General features: G+C 48.8%; 1 protein-coding gene across 1 annotated transcript in view; it reads right to left on the bottom strand.

Annotated features, from left to right (window-relative positions):
• Positions 1 to 50: 50 nt before the first annotated feature.
• Positions 51 to 24372, bottom strand: part of LOC116371247 (receptor-type tyrosine-protein phosphatase R-like) — a gene marked incomplete at its 5' end in the record, with an annotated part of 36819 nt that continues 12497 nt past the window's right edge. The window contains 5 exon segments of the mRNA XM_031820129.1: positions 51 to 717; positions 11333 to 11604; positions 14337 to 14447; positions 19893 to 20030; positions 21940 to 22019. Coding sequence (XP_031675989.1) covers positions 624 to 717; positions 11333 to 11604; positions 14337 to 14447; positions 19893 to 20030; positions 21940 to 22019 — 695 coding nt within the window.

Below are 24372 nucleotides of genomic sequence, written 5' to 3'. Positions count from 1 at the left end.
ATAATCAGAATTCAAAAAATATCCTAGTAAAGTCACAAAGACAAGTGCTATTCGTTTCGACAACGTACCTTTAGCTTTTTAATAGAAACACCATGGACGATTCAAGGACCACAGACTACCTACCCATCTACTGTAGCACATAGTAGTAAGAGGTCAGAGTGTAGGTATACTACAGAATCAATATCAGGCAATCTGATTGGACAGAGCTGCAGTATCAGAGAGTTTGATTGGACAGAGGCAGGTTGCTCACAACAACGTTTTCAGAAGCAGAGCTGCTCACGAATGACAGGAAGTAGTAGAAGAAGAGGAGGAGGAGGAAAGAGAGGAAGAGAAGAAAGGATACATTACATTCAGAGACATAATCACCTGTCCATACCTCCATCTCTCTCTCTGTAAGGAGACTCAATCAATCAGCCAATAGCAGTCCAGGCTGTCCATACATGTCCACAAAGACAAAGCCCACAAGGACATCTACCATCCAATCGTCACCCGAACATCCACTTCCTCATTAGTCACATGACCTCACAGTCACCAGGTAAGATAGGTCCTTCCCGCTAGGGGGAATTAAATTCCACTTCCTGGAAAAACCTGGCACGTTTTAACGAAAACTTCCTGGCCTCTGTTCATTGGCCGGTGTCGGCGGAGAGGCGGGTCTCGAAGAGGCTCAAGGCGTGGTGGACAAACTCGTACTGCTCCCCTGTCTGGATCAGACCTCCTCTGAAAAGGACACACAGAGACAAGGCAGCCATTAGAATCCCGGCTGAAATAACAACATGGACCAGTGACAGTGGTAGCATGTTAGTAGCATGTTAGTAACATGCTATGAATTACAAGGAGTGGAAAATCATTTCAATAAACTAAAACCTTCCATCAGTTGTGGCCATGCTACTGTCTGTAATATAATGAATCCATCTCGTACTGTGACTGAAAAACATCTCTTATTTTAGTGCTGCTGAACATTTGGAACATTAATTACCAATGTTCTGTCTCATAATACATGAACCATTTAGGATTCTCTCCAGCTCATTTAATCCTGTGGTAATTAGTCACGATAAAAGGTCATTTAAACTCTTACTCAGTCATCTAAACGGTACAGTGGCAGTTTGCTTCAGTACATTCTGTTCAATGATTAACTAAAGCTCAACCAAGACAACATTATGAAGTCCTTGATACCCTGTTGAGCTGCAGGCTACTGCTTCATCCTAATGGATGAGTGCTTTATCCTGGAACAGACAGGCTGTGGGAGATATTTCAGCTTAAACCCTGTTCAGGCTCAGGCTCAGGGGATGAGTGTGTGTGTGTGTGTGTGTGTGTGTGTGTGTGTGTGTGTGTGTGTGTGTGTGTGTGTGTGTGTGTGTGTGTGTGTGTGTGTGTGTGTGTGTGTGTGTGTGTGTGTGTGTGTGTGTGTGTGAAAGAGATAGGAACATATTATCACGTTCTGTCCCTCTCTTGTAAAATAAAGTTTCTCATGTACAAGTTTCTTAGCCTGATTTATGTCACACCCACCTACATCCCCCCTAACATCCATCCTGACTGTCTGTCTGACTGTCCTCACCCAGCCACATCCATCCTGACTGTCTGTACTAAGCCAGCCACATCCATCCTGTCCGTCTGTCTGTCCTAACCCAGCCACTTCCATCCTGTCCGTCTGTCTGTCCTAACCCAGCCACGTCCATCCTGTCTGTCTGTCTGTCCTAACACAGCCACATCCATCCTGTCTGTCTGTCCTAACCCAGCCACATCCATTGACTGTCTGTCTGACTGTCCTAACCCAGCCACATCCATCGACTGTCTGTCTGACTGTCCTCACCCAGCCACATCCATCCTGTCTGTCTGTCTGTCTGTCTGTCTGTCCTAACCCAGCCACATCCATCCTGACTGTCTGACGGTCCTAACCCAGCCACGTCCATCCTGACTGTCTGTCTGTCTGTCCTAACCCAGCCACATCCATCCTGACTGTCTGTCTGTCCTCACCCAGCCACATCCATCCTGACTGTCTGTCTGTCCTCACCCAGCCACATCCATCCAGACTGTCTGTCCTAACCCAGCCACGTCCATCCTGTCTGTCTGTCTGTCCTAACACAGCCACATCCATCCTGACTGTCTGCCTGACTGTCCTCACCCAGCCACATCCACCTTGACCATCTGTCTGACTGTCCTATCCAGCCACATCCACCCTGACTGTCTGTACTAAGCCAGCCAGATCCATCCTGACTGTCTGTCTGACTGTCCTCACCCAGCCACATCCATCCTGACTGTCTGCCTGACTGTCCTCACCCAGCCACATCCATCCTGACTGTCTGTCTGACTGTCCTAACCCAGCCACATCCATCCTGACTGTCTGCCTGACTGTCCTCACCCAGCCACATCCACCTTGACCATCTGTCTGACTGTCCTCACCCAGCGACATTCATCCTGTCTGACTGTCCTCACCCAGCCACATCCATCCTGTCTGTCTGTCTGTCTGTCTGTCTGTCTGTCTGTCTGTCTGTCCTAACCCAGCCACACACATCCTGACTGTCTGACGGTCCTAACCCAGCCACGTCCATCCTGACTGTCTGTCTGTCTGTCTGTCTGTCCTAACCCAGCCACATCCATCCTGACTGTCTGACTGTCCTCACCCAGCCACATCCATCCTGACTGTCTGTCTGTCCTCACCCAGCCACATCCATCCAGACTGTCTGTCCTAACCCAGCCACATCCATCCTGTCTGTCTGTCTGCCTGACTGTCCTCACCCAGCCACATCCACCTTGACCATCTGTCTGACTGTCCTCACCCAGCCACATCCATCCTGACTGTCTGTACTAAGCCAGCCACATCCATCCTGTCCGTCTGTCTGTCCTAGCTCAGCGACATCCATCTTGTCTGTCTGTCCTAACCCAGCCACGTCCATCCTGTCTGTCTGTCTGTCCTAACACAGCCACATCCATCCTGTCTGTCTGTCCTAACCCAGCCACATCCATTGACTGTCTGTCTGACTGTCCTAACCCAGCCACATCCATCGACTGTCTGTCTGACTGTCCTCACCCAGCCACATCCATCCTGTCTGTCTGTCTGTCTGTCTGTCCTAACCCAGCCACATCCATCCTGACTGTCTGACGGTCCTAACCCAGCCACGTCCATCCTGTCTGTCTGTCTGTCTGTCTGTCCTAACCCAGCCAAATCCATCCTGTCTGTCTGACTGTCCTCACCCAGCCACATCCATCCTGTCTGTCTGTCTGTCTGTCTGTCTGTCTGTCCTAACCCAGCCACATCCATCCTGTCTGTCTGTCTGTCTGTCTGTCTGTCCTAACCCAGCCACGTCCATCCTGACTGTCTGTCTGTCTGTCCTAACCCAGCCACATCCATCCTGACTGTCTGTCTGTCCTCACCCAGCCACATCCATCCTGACTGTCTGTCTGTCCTCACCCAGCCACATCCATCCAGACTGTCTGTCCTAACCCAGCCACGTCCATCCTGTCTGTCTGTCTGTCCTAACACAGCCACATCCATCCTGACTGTCTGCCTGACTGTCCTCACCCAGCCACATCCACCTTGACCATCTGTCTGACTGTCCTATCCAGCCACATCCACCCTGACTGTCTGTACTAAGCCAGCCAGATCCATCCTGACTGTCTGTCTGACTGTCCTCACCCAGCCACATCCATCCTGACTGTCTGCCTGACTGTCCTCACCCAGCCACATCCATCCTGACTGTCTGTCTGACTGTCCTAACCCAGCCACATCCATCCTGACTGTCTGCCTGACTGTCCTCACCCAGCCACATCCACCTTGACCATCTGTCTGACTGTCCTCACCCAGCGACATTCATCCTGTCTGACTGTCCTCACCCAGCCACATCCATCCTGTCTGTCTGTCTGTCTGTCTGTCTGTCTGTCTGTCTGTCTGTCTGTCTGTCCTAACCCAGCCACACACATCCTGACTGTCTGTCTGTCCTCACCCAGCCACATCCATCCAGACTGTCTGTCCTAACCCAGCCACATCCATCCTGTCTGTCTGTCTGCCTGACTGTCCTCACCCAGCCACATCCACCTTGACCATCTGTCTGACTGTCCTCACCCAGCCACATCCATCCTGACTGTCTGTACTAAGCCAGCCACATCCATCCTGTCCGTCTGTCTGTCCTAGCTCAGCGACATCCATCTTGTCTGTCTGTCCTAACCCAGCCACGTCCATCCTGTCTGTCTGTCTGTCCTAACACAGCCACATCCATCCTGTCTGTCTGTCCTAACCCAGCCACATCCATTGACTGTCTGTCTGACTGTCCTAACCCAGCCACATCCATCGACTGTCTGTCTGACTGTCCTCACCCAGCCACATCCATCCTGTCTGTCTGTCTGTCTGTCTGTCCTAACCCAGCCACATCCATCCTGACTGTCTGACGGTCCTAACCCAGCCACGTCCATCCTGTCTGTCTGTCTGTCTGTCTGTCCTAACCCAGCCAAATCCATCCTGTCTGTCTGACTGTCCTCACCCAGCCACATCCATCCTGTCTGTCTGTCTGTCTGTCTGTCTGTCCTAACCCAGCCACATCCATCCTGTCTGTCTGTCTGTCTGTCTGTCTGTCCTAACCCAGCCACGTCCATCCTGACTGTCTGTCTGTCTGTCCTAACCCAGCCACATCCATCCTGACTGTCTGTCTGTCCTCACCCAGCCACATCCATCCTGACTGTCTGTCTGTCCTCACCCAGCCACATCCATCCAGACTGTCTGTCCTAACCCAGCCACGTCCATCCTGTCTGTCTGTCTGTCCTAACACAGCCACATCCATCCTGACTGTCTGCCTGACTGTCCTCACCCAGCCACATCCACCTTGACCATCTGTCTGACTGTCCTATCCAGCCACATCCACCCTGACTGTCTGTACTAAGCCAGCCAGATCCATCCTGACTGTCTGTCTGACTGTCCTCACCCAGCCACATCCATCCTGACTGTCTGCCTGACTGTCCTCACCCAGCCACATCCATCCTGACTGTCTGTCTGACTGTCCTAACCCAGCCACATCCATCCTGACTGTCTGCCTGACTGTCCTCACCCAGCCACATCCACCTTGACCATCTGTCTGACTGTCCTCACCCAGCGACATTCATCCTGTCTGACTGTCCTCACCCAGCCACATCCATCCTGTCTGTCTGTCTGTCTGTCTGTCTGTCTGTCTGTCTGTCTGTCTGTCTGTCTGTCCTAACCCAGCCACACACATCCTGACTGTCTGACGGTCCTAACCCAGCCACGTCCATCCTGACTGTCTGTCTGTCTGTCTGTCTGTCTGTCTGTCCTAACCCAGCCACATCCATCCTGACTGTCTGACTGTCCTCACCCAGCCACATCCATCCTGACTGTCTGTCTGTCCTCACCCAGCCACATCCATCCAGACTGTCTGTCCTAACCCAGCCACATCCATCCTGTCTGTCTGTCTGCCTGACTGTCCTCACCCAGCCACATCCACCTTGACCATCTGTCTGACTGTCCTCACCCAGCCACATCCATCCTGACTGTCTGTACTAAGCCAGCCACATCCATCCTGTCCGTCTGTCTGTCCTAGCTCAGCGACATCCATCTTGTCTGTCTGTCCTAACCCAGCCACATCCATCCTGACTGTCTGTCTGACTGTCCTCACCCAGCCACATCCATCCTGACTGTCTGTACTAAGCCAGCCACATCCATCCTGTCCGTCTGTCTGTCCTAACCCAGCCACTTCCATCCTGTCCGTCCTAACCCAGCCACATCCATCCTGTCCGTCTGTCCTAACCCAGCCACATCCATCCAGACTGTCTGTCCTAACCCAGCCACGTCCATCCTGTCTGTCTGTCTGTCCTAACCCAGCCACATCCATCCTGACTGTCTGACTGTCCTCACCCAGCCACATCCATCCTGACTGTCTGTCTGTCCTCACCCAGCCACATCCATCCAGACTGTCTGTCCTAACCCAGCCACGTCCATCCTGTCTGTCTGTCTGTCTGTCTGTCTGTCTGTCTGTCTGTCTAACTGTCTGTCTGTCCTAACACAGCCACATCCATCCTGACTGTCTGTCTGACTGTCCTAACCCGGCCACATCCCATCCTGACTGTCTGCCTGACTGTCCTCACCCAGCCACATCCACCTTGACCATCTGTCTGACTGTCCTCACCCAGCCACATCCATCCTGACTGTCTGTACTAAGCCAGCCACATCCATCCTGTCCGTCTGTCTGTCCTAGCTCAGCGACATCCATCTTGTCTGTCTGTCCTAACCCAGCCACGTCCATCCTGTCTGTCTGTCTGTCCTAACACAGCCACATCCATCCTGTCTGTCTGTCCTAACCCAGCCACATCCATTGACTGTCTGTCTGACTGTCCTAACCCAGCCACATCCATCGACTGTCTGTCTGACTGTCCTCACCCAGCCACATCCATCCTGTCTGTCTGTCTGTCTGTCTGTCCTAACCCAGCCACATCCATCCTGACTGTCTGACGGTCCTAACCCAGCCACGTCCATCCTGTCTGTCTGTCTGTCTGTCTGTCTGTCCTAACCCAGCCACATCCATCCTGTCTGTCTGACTGTCCTCACCCAGCCACATCCATCCTGTCTGTCTGTCTGTCCGTCTGTCCTAACCCAGCCACATCCATCCTGTCTGTCTGTCTGTCTGTCTGTCTGTCCTAACCCAGCCACGTCCATCCTGACTGTCTGTCTGTCTGTCCTAACCCAGCCACATCCATCCTGACTGTCTGTCTGTCCTCACCCAGCCACATCCATCCTGACTGTCTGTCTGTCCTCACCCAGCCACATCCATCCAGACTGTCTGTCCTAACCCAGCCACGTCCATCCTGTCTGTCTGTCTGTCCTAACACAGCCACATCCATCCTGACTGTCTGCCTGACTGTCCTCACCCAGCCACATCCACCTTGACCATCTGTCTGACTGTCCTATCCAGCCACATCCACCCTGACTGTCTGTACTAAGCCAGCCAGATCCATCCTGACTGTCTGTCTGACTGTCCTCACCCAGCCACATCCATCCTGACTGTCTGCCTGACTGTCCTCACCCAGCCACATCCATCCTGACTGTCTGTCTGACTGTCCTAACCCAGCCACATCCATCCTGACTGTCTGCCTGACTGTCCTCACCCAGCCACATCCACCTTGACCATCTGTCTGACTGTCCTCACCCAGCGACATTCATCCTGTCTGACTGTCCTCACCCAGCCACATCCATCCTGTCTGTCTGTCTGTCTGTCTGTCTGTCTGTCTGTCTGTCTGTCTGTCTGTCTGTCCTAACCCAGCCACACACATCCTGACTGTCTGACGGTCCTAACCCAGCCACGTCCATCCTGACTGTCTGTCTGTCTGTCTGTCTGTCCTAACCCAGCCACATCCATCCTGACTGTCTGACTGTCCTCACCCAGCCACATCCATCCTGACTGTCTGTCTGTCCTCACCCAGCCACATCCATCCAGACTGTCTGTCCTAACCCAGCCACATCCATCCTGTCTGTCTGTCTGCCTGACTGTCCTCACCCAGCCACATCCACCTTGACCATCTGTCTGACTGTCCTCACCCAGCCACATCCATCCTGACTGTCTGTACTAAGCCAGCCACATCCATCCTGTCCGTCTGTCTGTCCTAGCTCAGCGACATCCATCTTGTCTGTCTGTCCTAACCCAGCCACATCCATCCTGACTGTCTGTCTGACTGTCCTCACCCAGCCACATCCATCCTGACTGTCTGTACTAAGCCAGCCACATCCATCCTGTCCGTCTGTCTGTCCTAACCCAGCCACTTCCATCCTGTCCGTCCTAACCCAGCCACATCCATCCTGTCCGTCTGTCCTAACCCAGCCACATCCATCCAGACTGTCTGTCCTAACCCAGCCACGTCCATCCTGTCTGTCTGTCTGTCTGTCCTAACCCAGCCACATCCATCCTGACTGTCTGACTGTCCTCACCCAGCCACATCCATCCTGACTGTCTGTCTGTCCTCACCCAGCCACATCCATCCAGACTGTCTGTCCTAACCCAGCCACGTCCATCCTGTCTGTCTGTCTGTCTGTCTGTCTGTCTGTCTGTCTGTCTGTCTGTCTGTCTGTCTGTCTGTCTGTCTAACTGTCTGTCTGTCCTAACACAGCCACATCCATCCTGACTGTCTGTCTGACTGTCCTAACCCGGCCACATCCCATCCTGACTGTCTGCCTGACTGTCCTCACCCAGCCACATCCACCTTGACCATCTGTCTGACTGTCCTCACCCAGCCACATCCATCCTGACTGTCTGTACTAAGACAGCCACATCCATCCTGTCCTTCTGTCTGTCCTAGCCCAGCGACATCCATCTTGTCTGTCTGTCCTAACCCAGCCACATCCATCCTGACTGTCTGTCTGACTGTCCTCACCCAGCCACATCCATCCTGAATGTGTCTCTCCTCACCCAGCCACATCCATCCTGACTGTCTGTCTGTCCTCACCCAGCCACATCCATCCAGACTGTCTGTCCTAACCCAGCCACGTCCATCCTGTCTGTCTGTCTGTCTGTCTGTCTGTCTGTCTGTCTGTCTGTCTGTCTGTCTGTCCTAACACAGCCACATCCATCCTGACTGTCTGTCTGTCCTAACCCAGCCACATCCGTCACGGACACCGACGTTTTGCTTCCAGACAAACTAAACACCTTCTTTTCCCACTTTGAGGATAATACAGTGCATTGTACACTGACCAAGGATTGCGGACCACCCCTCTCCTTCTCTGTGGCCGACGTGAGTAAGACACTTAAACGTGTTAACCCTCGCAAGGCAGCTGGCCCAGATGGCATCCCTAGCCACGTCTTCAGAGCATGAGCAGGCCAGCTGGCTAGTGTGTTTACGGTCATATTCAATCGCTCCCTATCCCAGTCTGCTGTCCCCACATGCTTCAAGATTTTCAACCATTGTTCCTGTACAAAAGAAGGCAAAGATAACTGAACTAAATTACCATCGCACCACAGCACTCACTTCTGTCATCATGAAGTACTTTGAGAGACTAGTCAAGGATCACATCACCCCCACCCTACCTGACACAATAGATCCACTTCAGTTTGCATACCGCCACAACAGGTCCACAGACGATGCATTCACCATCACACTGCACACTTCCCTATCCCCTCCGGACATGAGGAATACCATAGTACCCTCCAAACTCATCATTAAGCTTGAGACCCTGGGTCTTGACCCCGTCCTGGGCAATTGGGTCCTGGACTTTCTGACGGCCGCCCCCAGGTAGTGAAGGCAGGAAACAACATCTCCACTTCGCTGATCCTCAACACTGGGCCCCACATGGGTGCATGCTCAGCCCCCTCCTGTACTCCCTGTTCACCCATGACTGCGTGGCCATGTACGCCTCCAAGTCAATCATCAAGTTTGCATATGACACAGCAGTAGTAGGCTTGATTACCAACAACAACGAGATGGCCTACAGGGAGGAGGTGAGGGCCCTCGGAGTGTGGTGTCAGGAAAACAACCTCTCACTCAACGTCAACAAAACTAAGGAGATGATGGTGGATTTCGGGAAACAGCAGAGAGAGTACCCCCCCCCCTATCCACATTGATGGGACAGTAGTGGAGAAGGTGGAAAGTTTTAAGTTCCTGGGCATACACATCACGGACAAACTGAAATGGTCCACCAGCGAAACAGCTCCTCTTCAACCTCAGGAGGCTGAAGAAATGTGGGTTGTCACTGAAAACCCTCACAAACGTCTACAGAACGTCTACAGATGCACAATTGAAAGCATCCTGTCGGGATATATCATCGCCTCCTTTCTAGGGAGTTTTTCCTAGCCACCGTGCTTCTACACCTGCATTGCTTGCTGTTTGGGGTTTTAGGCTGGGTTTCTGTACAGCACTTTGAGATATCAGCTGATGTACGAAGGGCTATATAAATACATTTGATTTGATTTGATATGGCAACTGCGCCGCCCACAACCGTAAGGCCCTCCAGAGGGTAGTGAGGTCTGCACAACGCATCACCGGGGGCAAACTACTTGCCCTTCAGGACACCTACAGCACCCGATGTCACAGGAAGGCCATAAAGATCATCAAGGACATCAACCACATGAGCCACTGCCTGTTCACACCGCTATCATCCAGAAGCCGAGGTCAGTACAGGTGCATCAAAGCTGGGACCGAGAGACTGAAAAACAGCTTCTATCTCAAGGCCATCAGACTGTTAAACAGCCATCACTAACACAGAGTGGCTGCTGCCTACCTACAGACTCAAATCATTAGACACTTTAATAAATAGATCACTAGTAACTTTAATAATGTTTACATATGTTACATTACTCATATCATGTCTGTACTGTATTTTATACCATCTACTGCACCTTGCCGATGCCGCTCGGCCATCACTCATCCATATATTTATATCTACATATACTTATTCCATCCCATTGTGTGTCCATCCCATTCTCCTTCCAGTTCTCTGCTGCCAATGACTGGAACGAACTACAAAAATCTCTGAAACTGGAAACACTTATCTCCCTCCCTAGCTTTAAGCACCAACTGTCAGAGCAGCTCACAGATTACTGCACCTGTACATAGCCCACCTATAATTTAGCCCAAACAACTACCTCTTTCCCAACTGTATTTAATTTATTTATTTATTTTGCTCCTTTGCACCCCATTATTTTTATTTCTATTTTGCACATTCTTCCATTGCAAAACTACCATTCCAGTATTTTACTTGCTATATTGTATTTACTTTGCCACCATGGCCTTTTTGCCTTTACCTCCCTTCCCACCTCATTTGCTCACATTGTATATAGACTTGTTTCTACTGTATTATTGAGTGTATGTCTGTTTTACTCCATGTGTAACTCTGTGTCGTTTTATCTGTCGAACTGCTTTGCTTTATCTTGGCCAGGTCGCAATTGTAAATGAGAACTTGTTCTCAACTTGCCTACCTGGTTAAATAAAGGTGTTCTCAACTTGCCTACCTGGTTAAATAAAGGTGTTCTCAACTAGCCTACCTGGTTAAATAAAGGTAAAATAAAATAAAAATGAGGTAGTGGTTGTGGAATTGTTAGATTACATGTTAGATATTACTGCACTGTCGGAACTAGAAGCACAAGCTTTTCATTACACTCGCATTAACATCTGCTGAACACGTGTATGTGAGACACACAGACAGACAGACTGCCAGCCAGCCTGCCTGCCTGTCTGTCTGTGTAGGTAACTCACCTGTCTGCTGTAAACATACTGTGCTACATTGGACCTATTCCACATACTGTCTAATACACCAGGTGTAGGTAACTCACCTGTCTGCTGTTAACATATTGTACTACATTGGACCTATTCCACATACGGTCTAATACTCCAGGTGTAGGTAACTCACCTGTCCGCTCTGAGCTGACACACAATCCCCAGCACATCCACCACTCCCTCCATCTCCAACTGACGACAGCCTATTGTCGTGGCGATGAAGCAGCCCGTTCGGCCAATCCCTGCGCTACAGTGTACGATGACGGGTCCCTGCGATGGGGAGCCAGTCCTGTCCTCCTCCACGTCTCTCATCAGCTGGAGCAGGGGCTGGGCGCTGTCTGGGGTCTTATGGTCCGGCCACGATGTGTACCAGTAGTGCTTCACCACACGACTCTGGGCCCCTTGCTGTGAAAGAGACAAAGACACACAGAGAGTTTGAGTAAGATCAAGATTGTGGTTTCAGTCTAGTTTAAAGTAACTGTCCAGTGTTAACAGATTTCAATGAAATATGACCTTGTGAGTGAAATAGTTTTTCTTCTAAACATTTTTTATAAATTATGTTATAAAGCAGCTTTTCTGTTTTGGAATGGTGTGGGCGTACCCTAACAACAGAATGGTGTGGGCGTACCCTAACAACAGAATGGTGTGGGCGTACCCTAACAACAGAATGGTGTGGGCGTACCCTAACAACAGAATGGTGTGGGCGTACCCTAACAACAGAATGGTGTGGGCGTACCCTAACAACAGAATGGTGTGGGCGTACCCTAACAACAGAATGGTGTGGGCGTACCCTAACAACAGAATGGTGTGGGCGTACCCTAACAACAGAATGGTGTGGGCGTACCCTAACAACAGAATGGTGTGGTCGTACCCTAACAACAGAATGGTGTGGGCGTACCCTAACAACAGAATGGTGTGGGCGTACCCTAACAACAGAATGGTGTGGGCGTACCCTAACAACAGAATGGTGTGGTCGTACCCTAACAACAGAATGGGGAATACCAAGGGTGTGGCGTACCCTAACAACAGAATGGTGTGGGCGTACCCTAACAACAGAATGGTGTGGGCGTACCCTAACAACAAGAATGGTGTGGGCGTACCCTAACAACAGAATGGTGTGGGCGTACCCTAACAACAGAATGGTGTGGGCGTACCCTAACAACAGAATGGTGTGGGCGTACCCTAACAACAGAATGGTGTGGGCGTACCCTAACAACAGAATGGTGTGGTCGTACCCTAACAACAGAATGGTGTGGGCGTACCCTAACAACAGAATGGTGTGGGCGTACCCTAACAACAGAATGGTGTGGGCGTACCCTAACAACAGAATGGTGTGGGCGTACCCTAACAACAGAATGGTGTGGGCGTACCCTAACAACAGAATGGTGTGGGCGTACCTAACAACAGAATGGTGTGGGCGTACCCTAACAACAGAATGGTGTGGGCGTACCCTAACAACAGAATGGTGTGGGCGTACCCTAACAACAGAATGGTGTGGGCGTACCCTAACAACAGAATGGTGTGGGCGTACCCTAACAACAGAATGGTGTGGGCGTACCCTAACAACAGAATGGTGTGGGCGTACCCTAACAACAGAATGGTGTGGGCGTACCCTAACAACAGAATGGTGTGGGCGTACCCTAACAACAGAATGGTGTGGGCGTACCCTAACAACAGAATGGTGTGGGCGTACCCTAACAACAGAATGGTGTGGGCGTACCCTAACAACAGAATGGTGTGGGCGTACCCTAACAACAGAATGGTGTGGGCGTACCCTAACAACAGAATGGTGTGGGCGTACCCTAACAACAGAATGGTGTGGGCGTACCCTAACAACAGAATGGTGTGGGCGTACCCTAACAACAGAATGGTGTGGGCGTACCCTAACAACAGAATGGTGTGGGCGTACCCTAACAACAGAATGGTGTGGGCGTACCCTAACAACAGAATGGTGTGGGCGTACCCTAACAACAGAATGGTGTGGGCGTACCCTAACAACAGAATGGTGTGGGCGTACCCTAACAACAGAATGGTGTGGGCGTACCCTAACAACAGAATGGTGTGGGCGTACCCTAACAACAGAATGGTGTGGGCGTACCCTAACAACAGAATGGTGTGGGCGTACCCTAACAACAGAATGGTGTGGGCGTACCCTAACAACAGAATGGTGTGGGCGTACCCTAACAACAGAATGGTGTGGGCGTACCCTAACAACAGAATGGTGTGGGCGTACCCTAACAACAGAATGGTGTGGGCGTACCCTAACAACAGAATGGTGTGGTCGTACCCTAACAACAGAATGGTGTGGTCGTACCCTAACAACAGAATGGTCTGGTCGTACCCTAACAACAGAATGGTCTGGTCGTACCCTAACAACAGAATGGTCTGGTCGTACCCTAACAACAGAATGGTGTGGGCGTACCCTAACAACAGAATGGTCTGGTCGTACCCTAACAACAGAATGGTGTGGGCGTACCCTAACAACAGAATGGTGTGGGCGTACCCTAACAACAGAATGGTGTGGGCGTACCCTAACAACAGAATGGTGTGTGGTGTACCCCAACAACAGAATGGTGTGGTCGTACCCCAACAACAGAATGGTGTGGGCGTACCCCAACAACAGAATGGTGTGGTCGTACCCCAACAACAGAATGGTGTGGGTGTACCCCAACAACAGAATGGTGTGGTCGTACCCCAACAACAGAATGGTGTGGGCGTACCCCAACAACAGAATGGTGTGGTCGTACCCCAACAACAGAATGGTGTGGTCGTACCCCAACAACAGAATGGTGTCGGTGTATACCGGTCATATAAAATATTAATGCAAGTAGATCGCTGATTGGTCAGTTCATCCTCCTCAGGAGGATGACATCATGCTCTGAGAAAAGCATTTTGGAAACGGTCTGTTTGAAATAAATTTTTCAGGTTTTTGAAGTGTTTTATTTTCTCTCGTATTTGGTCACAAATACGAGTAGAGCCTATAGGATGAGTCAACATTATTTGGGTATGAGTCAACAAAACATGAACTTTTAAAAGTGTAGATTTCCAATGGAGAGTTAATGAAGTGTATAGTAAATAGATAGAAACCCACAGCGACCCAGTTCGGTCAATGGGTTCCATCCCTAAGTGAAAAGTACCTTCAGGTTGAGGGTCCGACAGGTGTAGTTGTCACACTCTGTCACGTTGTTAATGAGCACCTCAACCTTGCCATAGATACCACGCCTCTCTGGCCAGTACAGAACACATTTCTGGAACAGACAACATCATTAATCATTACACATGTTATCGTATCACCAATCACTATTGTTCCAGTGATTATGTCATGTAATTTACATGTGTAGAATCACGTACATATTTGTTTATACCTATGGGTTCCTGTGTGTGTGTGTGTGTGTGTGTGTGTGTGTGTGTGTGTGTGTGTGTGTGTGTGTGTGTGTGTGTGTGTGTGTGTGTGTGTGTGTGTGTGTGTGTGTGTGTGGGGTTAGGGTTGAATATTTTCCTGTGTACTGAAAAACAATGTTCCAACCCGAGAATAAATCACTTTTCTCCCGGAGAAAAAAACGGTATTTCCCGCCAAAACCAGAAATGTCATTCTAAAGCATTTAAACCATATAAATATGCTTTAGATGTAATTTGATTAGAGCTTTGATCAGCATGACAAATCAAGACTGATGCTACCTGAGACTGATGAGACTGATGCTACCTGAGACTGATGCTACCTGAGACTGATGCTACCTGAGACTGATGCTACCTGAGCCTGATGCTACCTGAGACTGATGAGACTGATGAGACTGATGAGACTGATTCTACCTGAGACTGATGAGACTGATGAGACTGATGCTACCTGAGACTGATGAGACTGATGCTACCTGAGACTGATGCTACCTGAGACTGATGAGACTGATGCTACCTGAGACTGATGCTACCTGAGACTGATGCTACCTGAGCCTGATGCTACCTGAGCCTGATGCTACCTGAGACTGATGAGACTGATGAGACTGATGCTACCTGAGACTGATGAGACTGATGAGACTGATGCTACCTGAGACTGATGAGACTGATGAGACTGATGCTACCTGAGACCGATGAGACTGATGCTACCTGAGACTGATGCTACCTGAGACTGATGAGACCTGAGACTGATGCTACCTGAGACTGATGCTACCTGAGCCTGATGCTACCTGAGCCTGATTCTACCTGAGACTGATGAGACTGATGAGACTGATGAGACTGATGCTACCTGAGACTGATGAGACTGATTCTACCTGAGACTGATGAGACTGATGAGACTGATGCTACCTGAGACCGATGAGACTGATGCTACCTGAGACTGATGCTACCTGAGACTGATGAGACTGATGCTACCTGAGACTGATGAGACTGATGCTACCTGAGACTGATGCTACCTGAGACTGATGAGACTGATGCTACCTGAGACTGATAAGACTGATGCTACCTGAGACTAATGCTACCTGAGACTGATGAGACTGATGCTACCTGAGACTGATGCTACCTGAGACTGATGAGACTGATGCTACCTGAGACTAATGAGACTGATGCTACCTGAGACTGATGGAACTGATGAGACTGATGAGACTGATGAGACTGATGCTACCTGAGACTGATGAGACTGATGAGACTGATGCTACCTGAGACTGATGAGACTGATGAGACTGATGCTATCTGAGACTGATGAGACTGATGAGACTGATGAGACTGATGAGACTGATGCTACCTGAGACTGATGAGACTGATGAGACTGATGAGACTGATGCTACCTGAGACTGATGAGACTGATGAGACTGATGCTACCTGAGACTGATGCTACCTGAGACCGATGAGACTGATGCTACCTGAGACTGATGCTACCTGAGACTGATGAGACTGATGCTACCTGAGACTGATGCTACCTGAGACTGATGAGACTGATGCTACCTGAGACTGATGCTACCTGAGACTGATGAGACTGATGCTACCTGAGACTGATGAGACTGATGCTACCTGAGACTGATGCTACCTGAGACTGATGAGACTGATGCTACCTGAGACTGATGCTACCTGAGACTGATGAGACTGATGCTACCTGAGACTGATGAGACTGATGCTACCTGAGACTGATGAGACTGATGAGACTGATGAGACTGATGAGACTGATGCTACCTGAGACTGATGAGACTGATTAGACTGATGCTACCTGAGACTGATGAGACTGATGAGACTGATGAGACTGATGCTACCTGAGACGGATGAGACTGATGAGACTGATGAGACTGATGAGACTGATGAGACTGATGCTACCTGAGACTGATGAGACTGATGAGACTGATGCTACCTGAGCCTGATGCTACCTGAGCCTGATGAGACTGATGAGACTGATGCTACCTGAGCCTGATGCTACCTGAGCCTGATGAGACTGATGAGACTGATGAGACTGATGCTACCTGAGACTGATGAGACTGATGAGACTGATGCTACCTGAGCCTGATGAGACTGATGCTACCTGAGCCTGATGCTACCTGAGCCTGATGCTACCTGAGCCTGATGAGACTGATGAGATTGATGAGACAGATGAGACTGATGAGACTGATGAGACTGATGCTACCTGAGACTGATGAGACTGATGCTACCTGAGACTGATGCTACCTGAGACTGATGAGACTGATGCTACCTGAGACTGATGCTACCTGAGCCTGATGCTACCTGAGCCTGATGCTACCTGAGACTGATGAGACTGATGCTACCTGAGACTGATGAGACTGATGAGACTGATGCTACCTGAGACTGATGAGACTGATGAGACTGATGCTACCTGAGACCGATGAGACTGATGCTACCTGAGACTGATGCTACCTGAGACTGATGAGACCTGAGACTGATGCTACCTGAGACTGATGCTACCTGAGCCTGATGCTACCTGAGCCTGATGCTACCTGAGACTGATGAGACTGATGAGACTGATGAGACTGATGCTACCTGAGACTGATGAGACTGATTCTACCTGAGACTGATGAGACTGATGAGACTGATGCTACCTGAGACCGATGAGACTGATGCTACCTGAGACTGATGCTACCTGAGACTGATGAGACTGATGCTACCTGAGACTGATGAGACTGATGCTACCTGAGACTGATGCTACCTGAGACTGATGAGACTGATGCTACCTGAGACTGATAAGACTGATGCTACCTGAGACTAATGCTACCTGAGACTGATGAGACTGATGCTACCTGAGACTGATGCTACCTGAGACTGATGAGACTGATGCTACCTGAGACTAATGAGACTGATGCTACCTGAGACTGATGGAACTGATGAGACTGATGAGACTGATGAGACTGATGCTACCTGAGACTGATGAGACTGATGAGACTGATGAGACTGATGCTACCTGAGACTGATGAGACTGATGAGACTGATGCTATCTGAGACTGATGAGACTGATGAGACTGATGAGACTGATGAGACTGATGCTACTGAGACTGATGAGACTGATGAGACTGATGAGACTGATGCTACCTGAGACTGATGAGACTGATGAGACTGATGCTACCTGAGACTGATGCTACCTGAGACCGATGAGACTGATGCTACCTGAGACTGATGCTACCTGAGACTGATGAGACTGATGCTACCTGAGACTGATGCTACCTGAGACTGATGAGACTGATGCTACCTGAGACTGATGCTACCTGAGACTGATGAGACTGATGCTACCTGAGACTGATGAGACTGATGCTACCTGAGACTGATGCTACCTGAGACTGATGAGACTGATGCTACCTGAGGCTGATGCTACCTGAGACTGATGAGACTGATGCTACCTGAGACTGATGAGACTGATGCTACCTGAGACTGATGAGACTGATGAGACTGATGAGACTGATGAGACTGATGCTACCTGAGACTGATGAGACTGATTAGACTGATGCTACCTGAGACTGATGAGACTGATGAGACTGATGAGACTGATGCTACCTGAGACGGATGAGACTGATGAGACTGATGAGACTGATGAGACTGATGAGACTGATGCTACCTGAGACTGATGAGACTGATGAGACTGATGCTACCTGAGCCTGATGCTACCTGAGCCTGATGAGACTGATGAGACTGATGCTACCTGAGCCTGATGCTACCTGAGCCTGATGAGACTGATGAGACTGATGAGACTGATGCTACCTGAGACTGATGAGACTGATGAGACTGATGCTACCTGAGCCTGATGAGACTGATGCTACCTGAGCCTGATGCTACCTGAGCCTGATGCTACCTGAGCCTGATGAGACTGATGAGATTGATGAGACAGATGAGACTGATGAGACAGATGAGACTGGTGAGACTGATGAGACTGATGAGACTGATGCTACATGAGACTGATGAGACTGATGCTACATGAGACTGATGAGACTGATGCTACCTGAGACTGATGCTACCTGAGCCTGATGCTACCTGAGCCTGATGCTACCTGAGCCTGATGAGACTGATGAGATTGATGAGACAGATGAGACTGATGAGACAGATGAGACTGGTGAGACTGATGAGACTGATGAGACTGATGCTACATGAGACTGATGAGACTGATGCTACATGAGACTGATGAGACATACGTTAAAGACATTTTATGAAGTTTAGCTGTCTGGAAACAGCTCTGTCTCAGCTGTCATGAACAGTTTAGCTGTCTGGAAACAGCTCTGTCTCAGCTGTCATGAACAGTTTAGCTGTCTGGAAACAGCTCTGTCTCAGCTGTCATGAACAGTTTAGCTGTCTGGAAACAGCTCTGTCTCAGCTGTCATGAACAGTTTAGCTGTCTGGAAACAGCTCTGTCTCAGCTGTCATGAACAGTTTAGCTGTCTGGAAACAGCTCTGTCTCAGCTGTCATGAACAGTTTAGCTGTCTGGAAACAGCTCTGTCTCAGCTGTCATGAACAGTTTAGCTGTCTGGAAACAGCTCTGTCTCAGCTGTCATGAACAGTTTAGCTGTCTGGAAACAGCTCTGTCTCAGCTGTCATGAACAGTTTAGCTGTCTGGAAACAGCTCTGTCTCAGCTGTCATGAACAGTTTAGCTGTCTGGAAACAGCTCTGTCTCAGCTGTCATGAACAGTTTAGCTGTCTGGAAACAGCTCTGTCTCAGCTGTCATGAACAGTTTAGCTGTCTGGAAACAGCTCTGTCTCAGCTGTCATGAACAGTTTAGCTGTCTGGAAACAGCTCTGTCTCAGCTGTCATGAACAGTAGCTAGGACATCTGTCCAGCTAGGACATCTATATACAGGACTAAATATCAATCTACAACAGCATTGCCTATTTGGAATCATCTTCTACAGGGGGAGATGTGTACATTAGACGCAAATTCACTCCTTATATTAGTGTAGCATAGACTGTGCTGCAATAAATGCAGTCCTACTGCGCTCCATGCTGACAGGTGCTGTCTACCCTCACCGTGAGCGTTGATGATTGATAGAGAGAGAAGGACCGTAGAGAAGCCAGATTTTAACATCACATCATTTAACAGTTCCATTCCACGTCATAGTAAATCATTTATTATCATTTACAGGTTTTTCACTGTTATTTTTCCCGGGGAAAAGGGACTGGGTTCGGGCGGTAAATCTCTGTAACCCGGGACCCGCTATTCAACCCTAGTACGTGTGTGTGTGATGTGTGTGTGTGTGAGTAAGTGAGTGAGTGCACCCGTACCTCATTCTTTTCCCTGAGCTTGGTGATCATGATGATGACAGGACAGTCTTCCTGCCAGGCCATCTGCCAGAAATCATTCACTGTGTTGATCATGGGACCCTGGGTGGCGATGTAGGCCTTCTCATCGCCTAGGTAACCCTGCAGAGGTTAGAGAGAGGTAGGGAGGGAGGGAGGGAGAGAGGGAGGGAGGGAGGGAGGTCAGAGAGAGGGGGGAGGGAGGGAGGGAGGGAGGGAGGGAGGGAGGGAGGGGAGGGAGGGAGGGAGGGAGGGAGGGAGGGAGGGAGGGAGGGAGGGAGGGAGAGAGGGAGAGAGGGAGGGAGGGTCAGAGAGAGGGAGGGAGGGAGGACTATTAGCTAACTGGTACACAGGAATTCTTGACTGGACCAAAAGAGTTTGTGTAAACTGTCACTAGACTGGGGACTAGCTTGTTAAGGCATAATGAATGGACAGGTTGTTTAGACAGCAGAGTCACTAACCCATTCGTTTGGTGTTCATATTTCTGTCTTAATGTGTGCTGCTATTTATTTATTTATTTACATTTTTTTTTTATTGAACCTTTATTTAACTAGGAAAGTAAGTTAAGAACCAATTTACAATGACGGCCGACCGCGGCCAAACCCGGACCATGCAGGGCCATTTGTGCACCGCCCAATGGGACTCCCAATCAGCAGGTCTGATTATTCTCTATGGTGTTAGCTACTGTCTAGGGAGAGATAAACCACAGCAGGTCTGACTATCCTCTATGGTGTTAGCTACTGTCCAGAGAGAGATAAACCACAGCAGGTCTGACTATCCTCTATGGTGTTAGGTACTGTCCAGAAAGAGATAAACCACAGCAGGTCTGAATAGCCTCTATGGTGTTAGCTACTGTCCAGAGAGAGATCAACCACAGCAGGTTTGAATAGCCTCTATGGTGTGAAAGAGAAAATGAGAGTGTTATGTCCCATATGGCACCATATTCCCTATATAGTGGACTACTTTTGACCAGAATGTATTGCGCTAAATAGGGAATAGGGTGCCATTGTGAAGTCATGCTAGTAGTTGAGCTTCCTGCAGTGACTACAGGGGAAGTGGCCCTATTGTATCTGCAGCCCAACGGGTCATTAGAGAGTGAGTTCACTAGTTCCTCCGGCCTGCCCTCTCTCTCCTTCTGTTCTCTCCATAGACTTACATGGAAACAACAGAAACAATGTCCTCGCTCCCCTGAACTCACTGCTACGCTTTTCTTTCCCAAGATGGAGAAACCCGATAAGGAGAATCTGAAGTTGTTTGTTTGTTTAAAAAGGGAACACGTCTTATATCACATCACTCAGTTGAACAACACTGGGATATGACTGCATAATATAATATATGAAATATGAAGGCATGAACTAAGCTAAAGATGACCAGTTAGAATCCAGGGTGATAGAATGAAAAAAAATGTAACTATGTTTCATGAGTTCCGTTCTAATCTCTAATCTGTTCTAATCTGACTATGGATACCTGTACAGCCAATTTTAATCTGTGTTATAATCTGACTATGCATACCTGTACAGACAACTTTAATCTGTGTTTTATTCTGACTATGCATACCTGTACAGACAACTATAATCTGTGTTATAATCTGACTATGCATACCTGTACAACCAACTTTAATCTGTGTTATAATCTGACTATGCATACCTGTACAGACAACTTTAATCTGTGTTATAATCTGACTATGCATACCTGTACAGACAACTTTCAGGAAATGGTTTTTACCTACTCATTATGAGAGCGCTATCATGTGCCATTTTGGCTCTAACTAAGAGATCACTGTTGTTTTACAACCACAACATCCACCTGTTTTGGTTTGGGTTCAGAATTCAATGTGTTCACAAACAATGGTTAAGAACCCAGAACAGTCCCTGGGCTCACATGCTTACCCTGTAATTGGCATTGATATGTGTATGTGTATGTGTATGTGTGTGTGTGTGTGTGTGTGTGTGTGTGTGTGTGTGTGTGTGTGTGTGTGTGTGTGTGTGTGTGTGTGTGTGTGTGTGTGTGTGTGTGTGTGTGCATAACTTACCCTAATGTAGTTGGCGTTGATGTAGCTGCTGAGAGGGTCGAAGGAGCTCTTGGTCCTCAGGATCACTCTGGAATGTGGATCTACAGGAGACAACAGATATGTTACCAGCTATTAGAATCAGATAGATATGTTAGTGACTGGAGGTTCCAGCTATTAGAATCAGATATATATGTTAGTGACTGGAGGTGCCAGCTATTAGAATCAGATAGATATGTTAGTGACTGGAGGTGCCAGCTATTAGAATCAGATAGAGATGTTAGTGACTGGAGGTGCCAGCTATTAGAATCAGATAGATATGTTAGTGACTGGAGGTGCCAGCTATTAGAATCAGATAGATATGTTAGTGACTGGAGGTGCCAGCTATTAGAATCAGATAGATATGTTAGTGACTGGAGGTTCCAGCTATTAGAATCAGATATATATGTTAGTGACTGGAGGTGCCAGCTATTAGAATCAGATAGATATGTTAGTGACTAAAGGGTTCCAGCTGTTAGAATCAGATAGAGATGTTAGTGATTAAAGGGTTCCTGCTATTAGATTCAGATAGATATGTTAGTGACTGCAGACAGGACTGTTCTGTCTGAAGACTTCTCTGTCTGAAGAGTTCTGTCTGGACTTCTCTGTCTGAAGAGTTCTGTCTGGACTGTTCTGTCTGGACTGTTCGGTCTGAAGAGATCTGTCTGGACTTCTCTGTCTGAAGAGTTCTGTCTGGACTGTTCTGTCTGGACTGTTCGGTCTGAAGAGATCTGTCTGGACTTCTCTGTCTGAAGAGTTCTGTCTGGACTGTTCTGTCTGGACTGTTTTGTCTGGACTGTTTTGTCTGGACTTCTCTGTCTGAAGAGTTCTGTCTGGACTGTTCTGTCTGGAGTGTTCTGTCTGAAGTGTTCTGGCTGGACTGTTCTGTCTGGACTGAAGTGTTCTGGCTGGACTGTTCTGTCTGGACTGTTTTGTCTGAAGAGTTCTGTCTGAAATGTTCTGTCTGGACTGTTCTGTCTGGTGTGTTCTGTCTGAAGTGTTCTGTCTGGACTTCTCTGCCTGAAGTCTTCTGTCTAGACCCCAACCCTAGCCTCAACCCCAGACCCCAACCTCAACCCCCAACCCCAGACCCCAAACTCAACCCCAGACCCCAACCTCAACCCCAGACCCCAACCTCAACCCCAGACTCCAACCCCAGACCCCAACCTCAACCCCAGACCTCAAACCAGACCCAAACCCCAACCTCAACCCCAAACCTCAACCCCAGACCCCTCTGTGCTCTGCGTGTTGAAGGAAGACTGCTGGTTCAGACAGGAAGCCTGATAACGTTCCAAGGTGTGAACGGGAAGACAGTAACATTCCAACCCAACTGTCTTTTTATTACAGAATGATGTCATTCACACACACACACACATACACATACACATACACACACACACACACACACACACACACACACACACACACACACACACTACTATAACATCCTATTCCCTAATTAGTGCACTACTATAGCACCCTATCCCCTACTTAGTGCGCTACTATAGCACCCTATTCCCTAGTTAGTGCACTAATATAGCACCCTATTCCTTAGTTAGTGCAGTACTATAGCACCCTATTCCCTAGTTAGTGCAGTACTATAGCACCCTATTCCCTAGTTAGTGCACTACTACAGCACCCTATTCCCTAGTTAGTGCACTACTATAGCACCCTATTCCCTAGTTAGTGCAGTACTATAGCACCCTATTCCCAAGTTAGTGCAGTACTATAGCACCCTATTCCCTAGTTAGTGCACTACTAAAGCACCCTATTCCCTAGTTAGTGAACTACTATAGCACCCTATTCCCTAGTTAGTGCAGTACTATAGCACCCTATTCCCAAGTTAGTGCAGTACTATAGCACCCTATTCCCTAGTTAGTGCACTACTATAGCACCCTATTCCCTAGTTAGTGAACTACTATAGCATCCTATTCCCTAGTTAGTGCAGTACTATAGCACCCTATTCCCTAGTTAGTGCAGTACTATAGCACCCTATTCCCTAGTTAGTGCAGTACTATAGCACCCTATTCCCTAGTTAGTGCGCTACTATAGCACCCTATTCCCTAGTTAGTGAACTACTATAGCACCCTATTCCCTAGTTAGTGCACTACTATAGCACCCTATTCCCTAGTTAGTGAACTACTATAGCACCCTATTCCCTAGTTAGTGCGCTACTATAGCACCCTATTCCCTAGTTAGTGCGCTACTATAGCACCCTATTCCCTAGTTAGTGAACTACTATAGCACCCTATTCCCTAGTTAGTGCAGTACTTTTGATCTTTACCCACAGGGTTAAAGGCAGAACACTAGGGAATAGGACACCATTTGGGACACACCTAGAGGCTGTTTAAAGAATCAGGAAGGAACAGCTCATCTCAGACATCTGGTTTATATTTGACCACTTCCGTCCAGCAGGCT

Source organism: Oncorhynchus kisutch, unplaced genomic scaffold (assembly GCF_002021735.2).
Source record: "Oncorhynchus kisutch isolate 150728-3 unplaced genomic scaffold, Okis_V2 scaffold3051, whole genome shotgun sequence".
Classification (NCBI taxonomy): Eukaryota; Metazoa; Chordata; class Actinopteri; order Salmoniformes; family Salmonidae; genus Oncorhynchus; species Oncorhynchus kisutch.
This window is presented reverse-complemented; position numbering and strand designations above follow the sequence as displayed.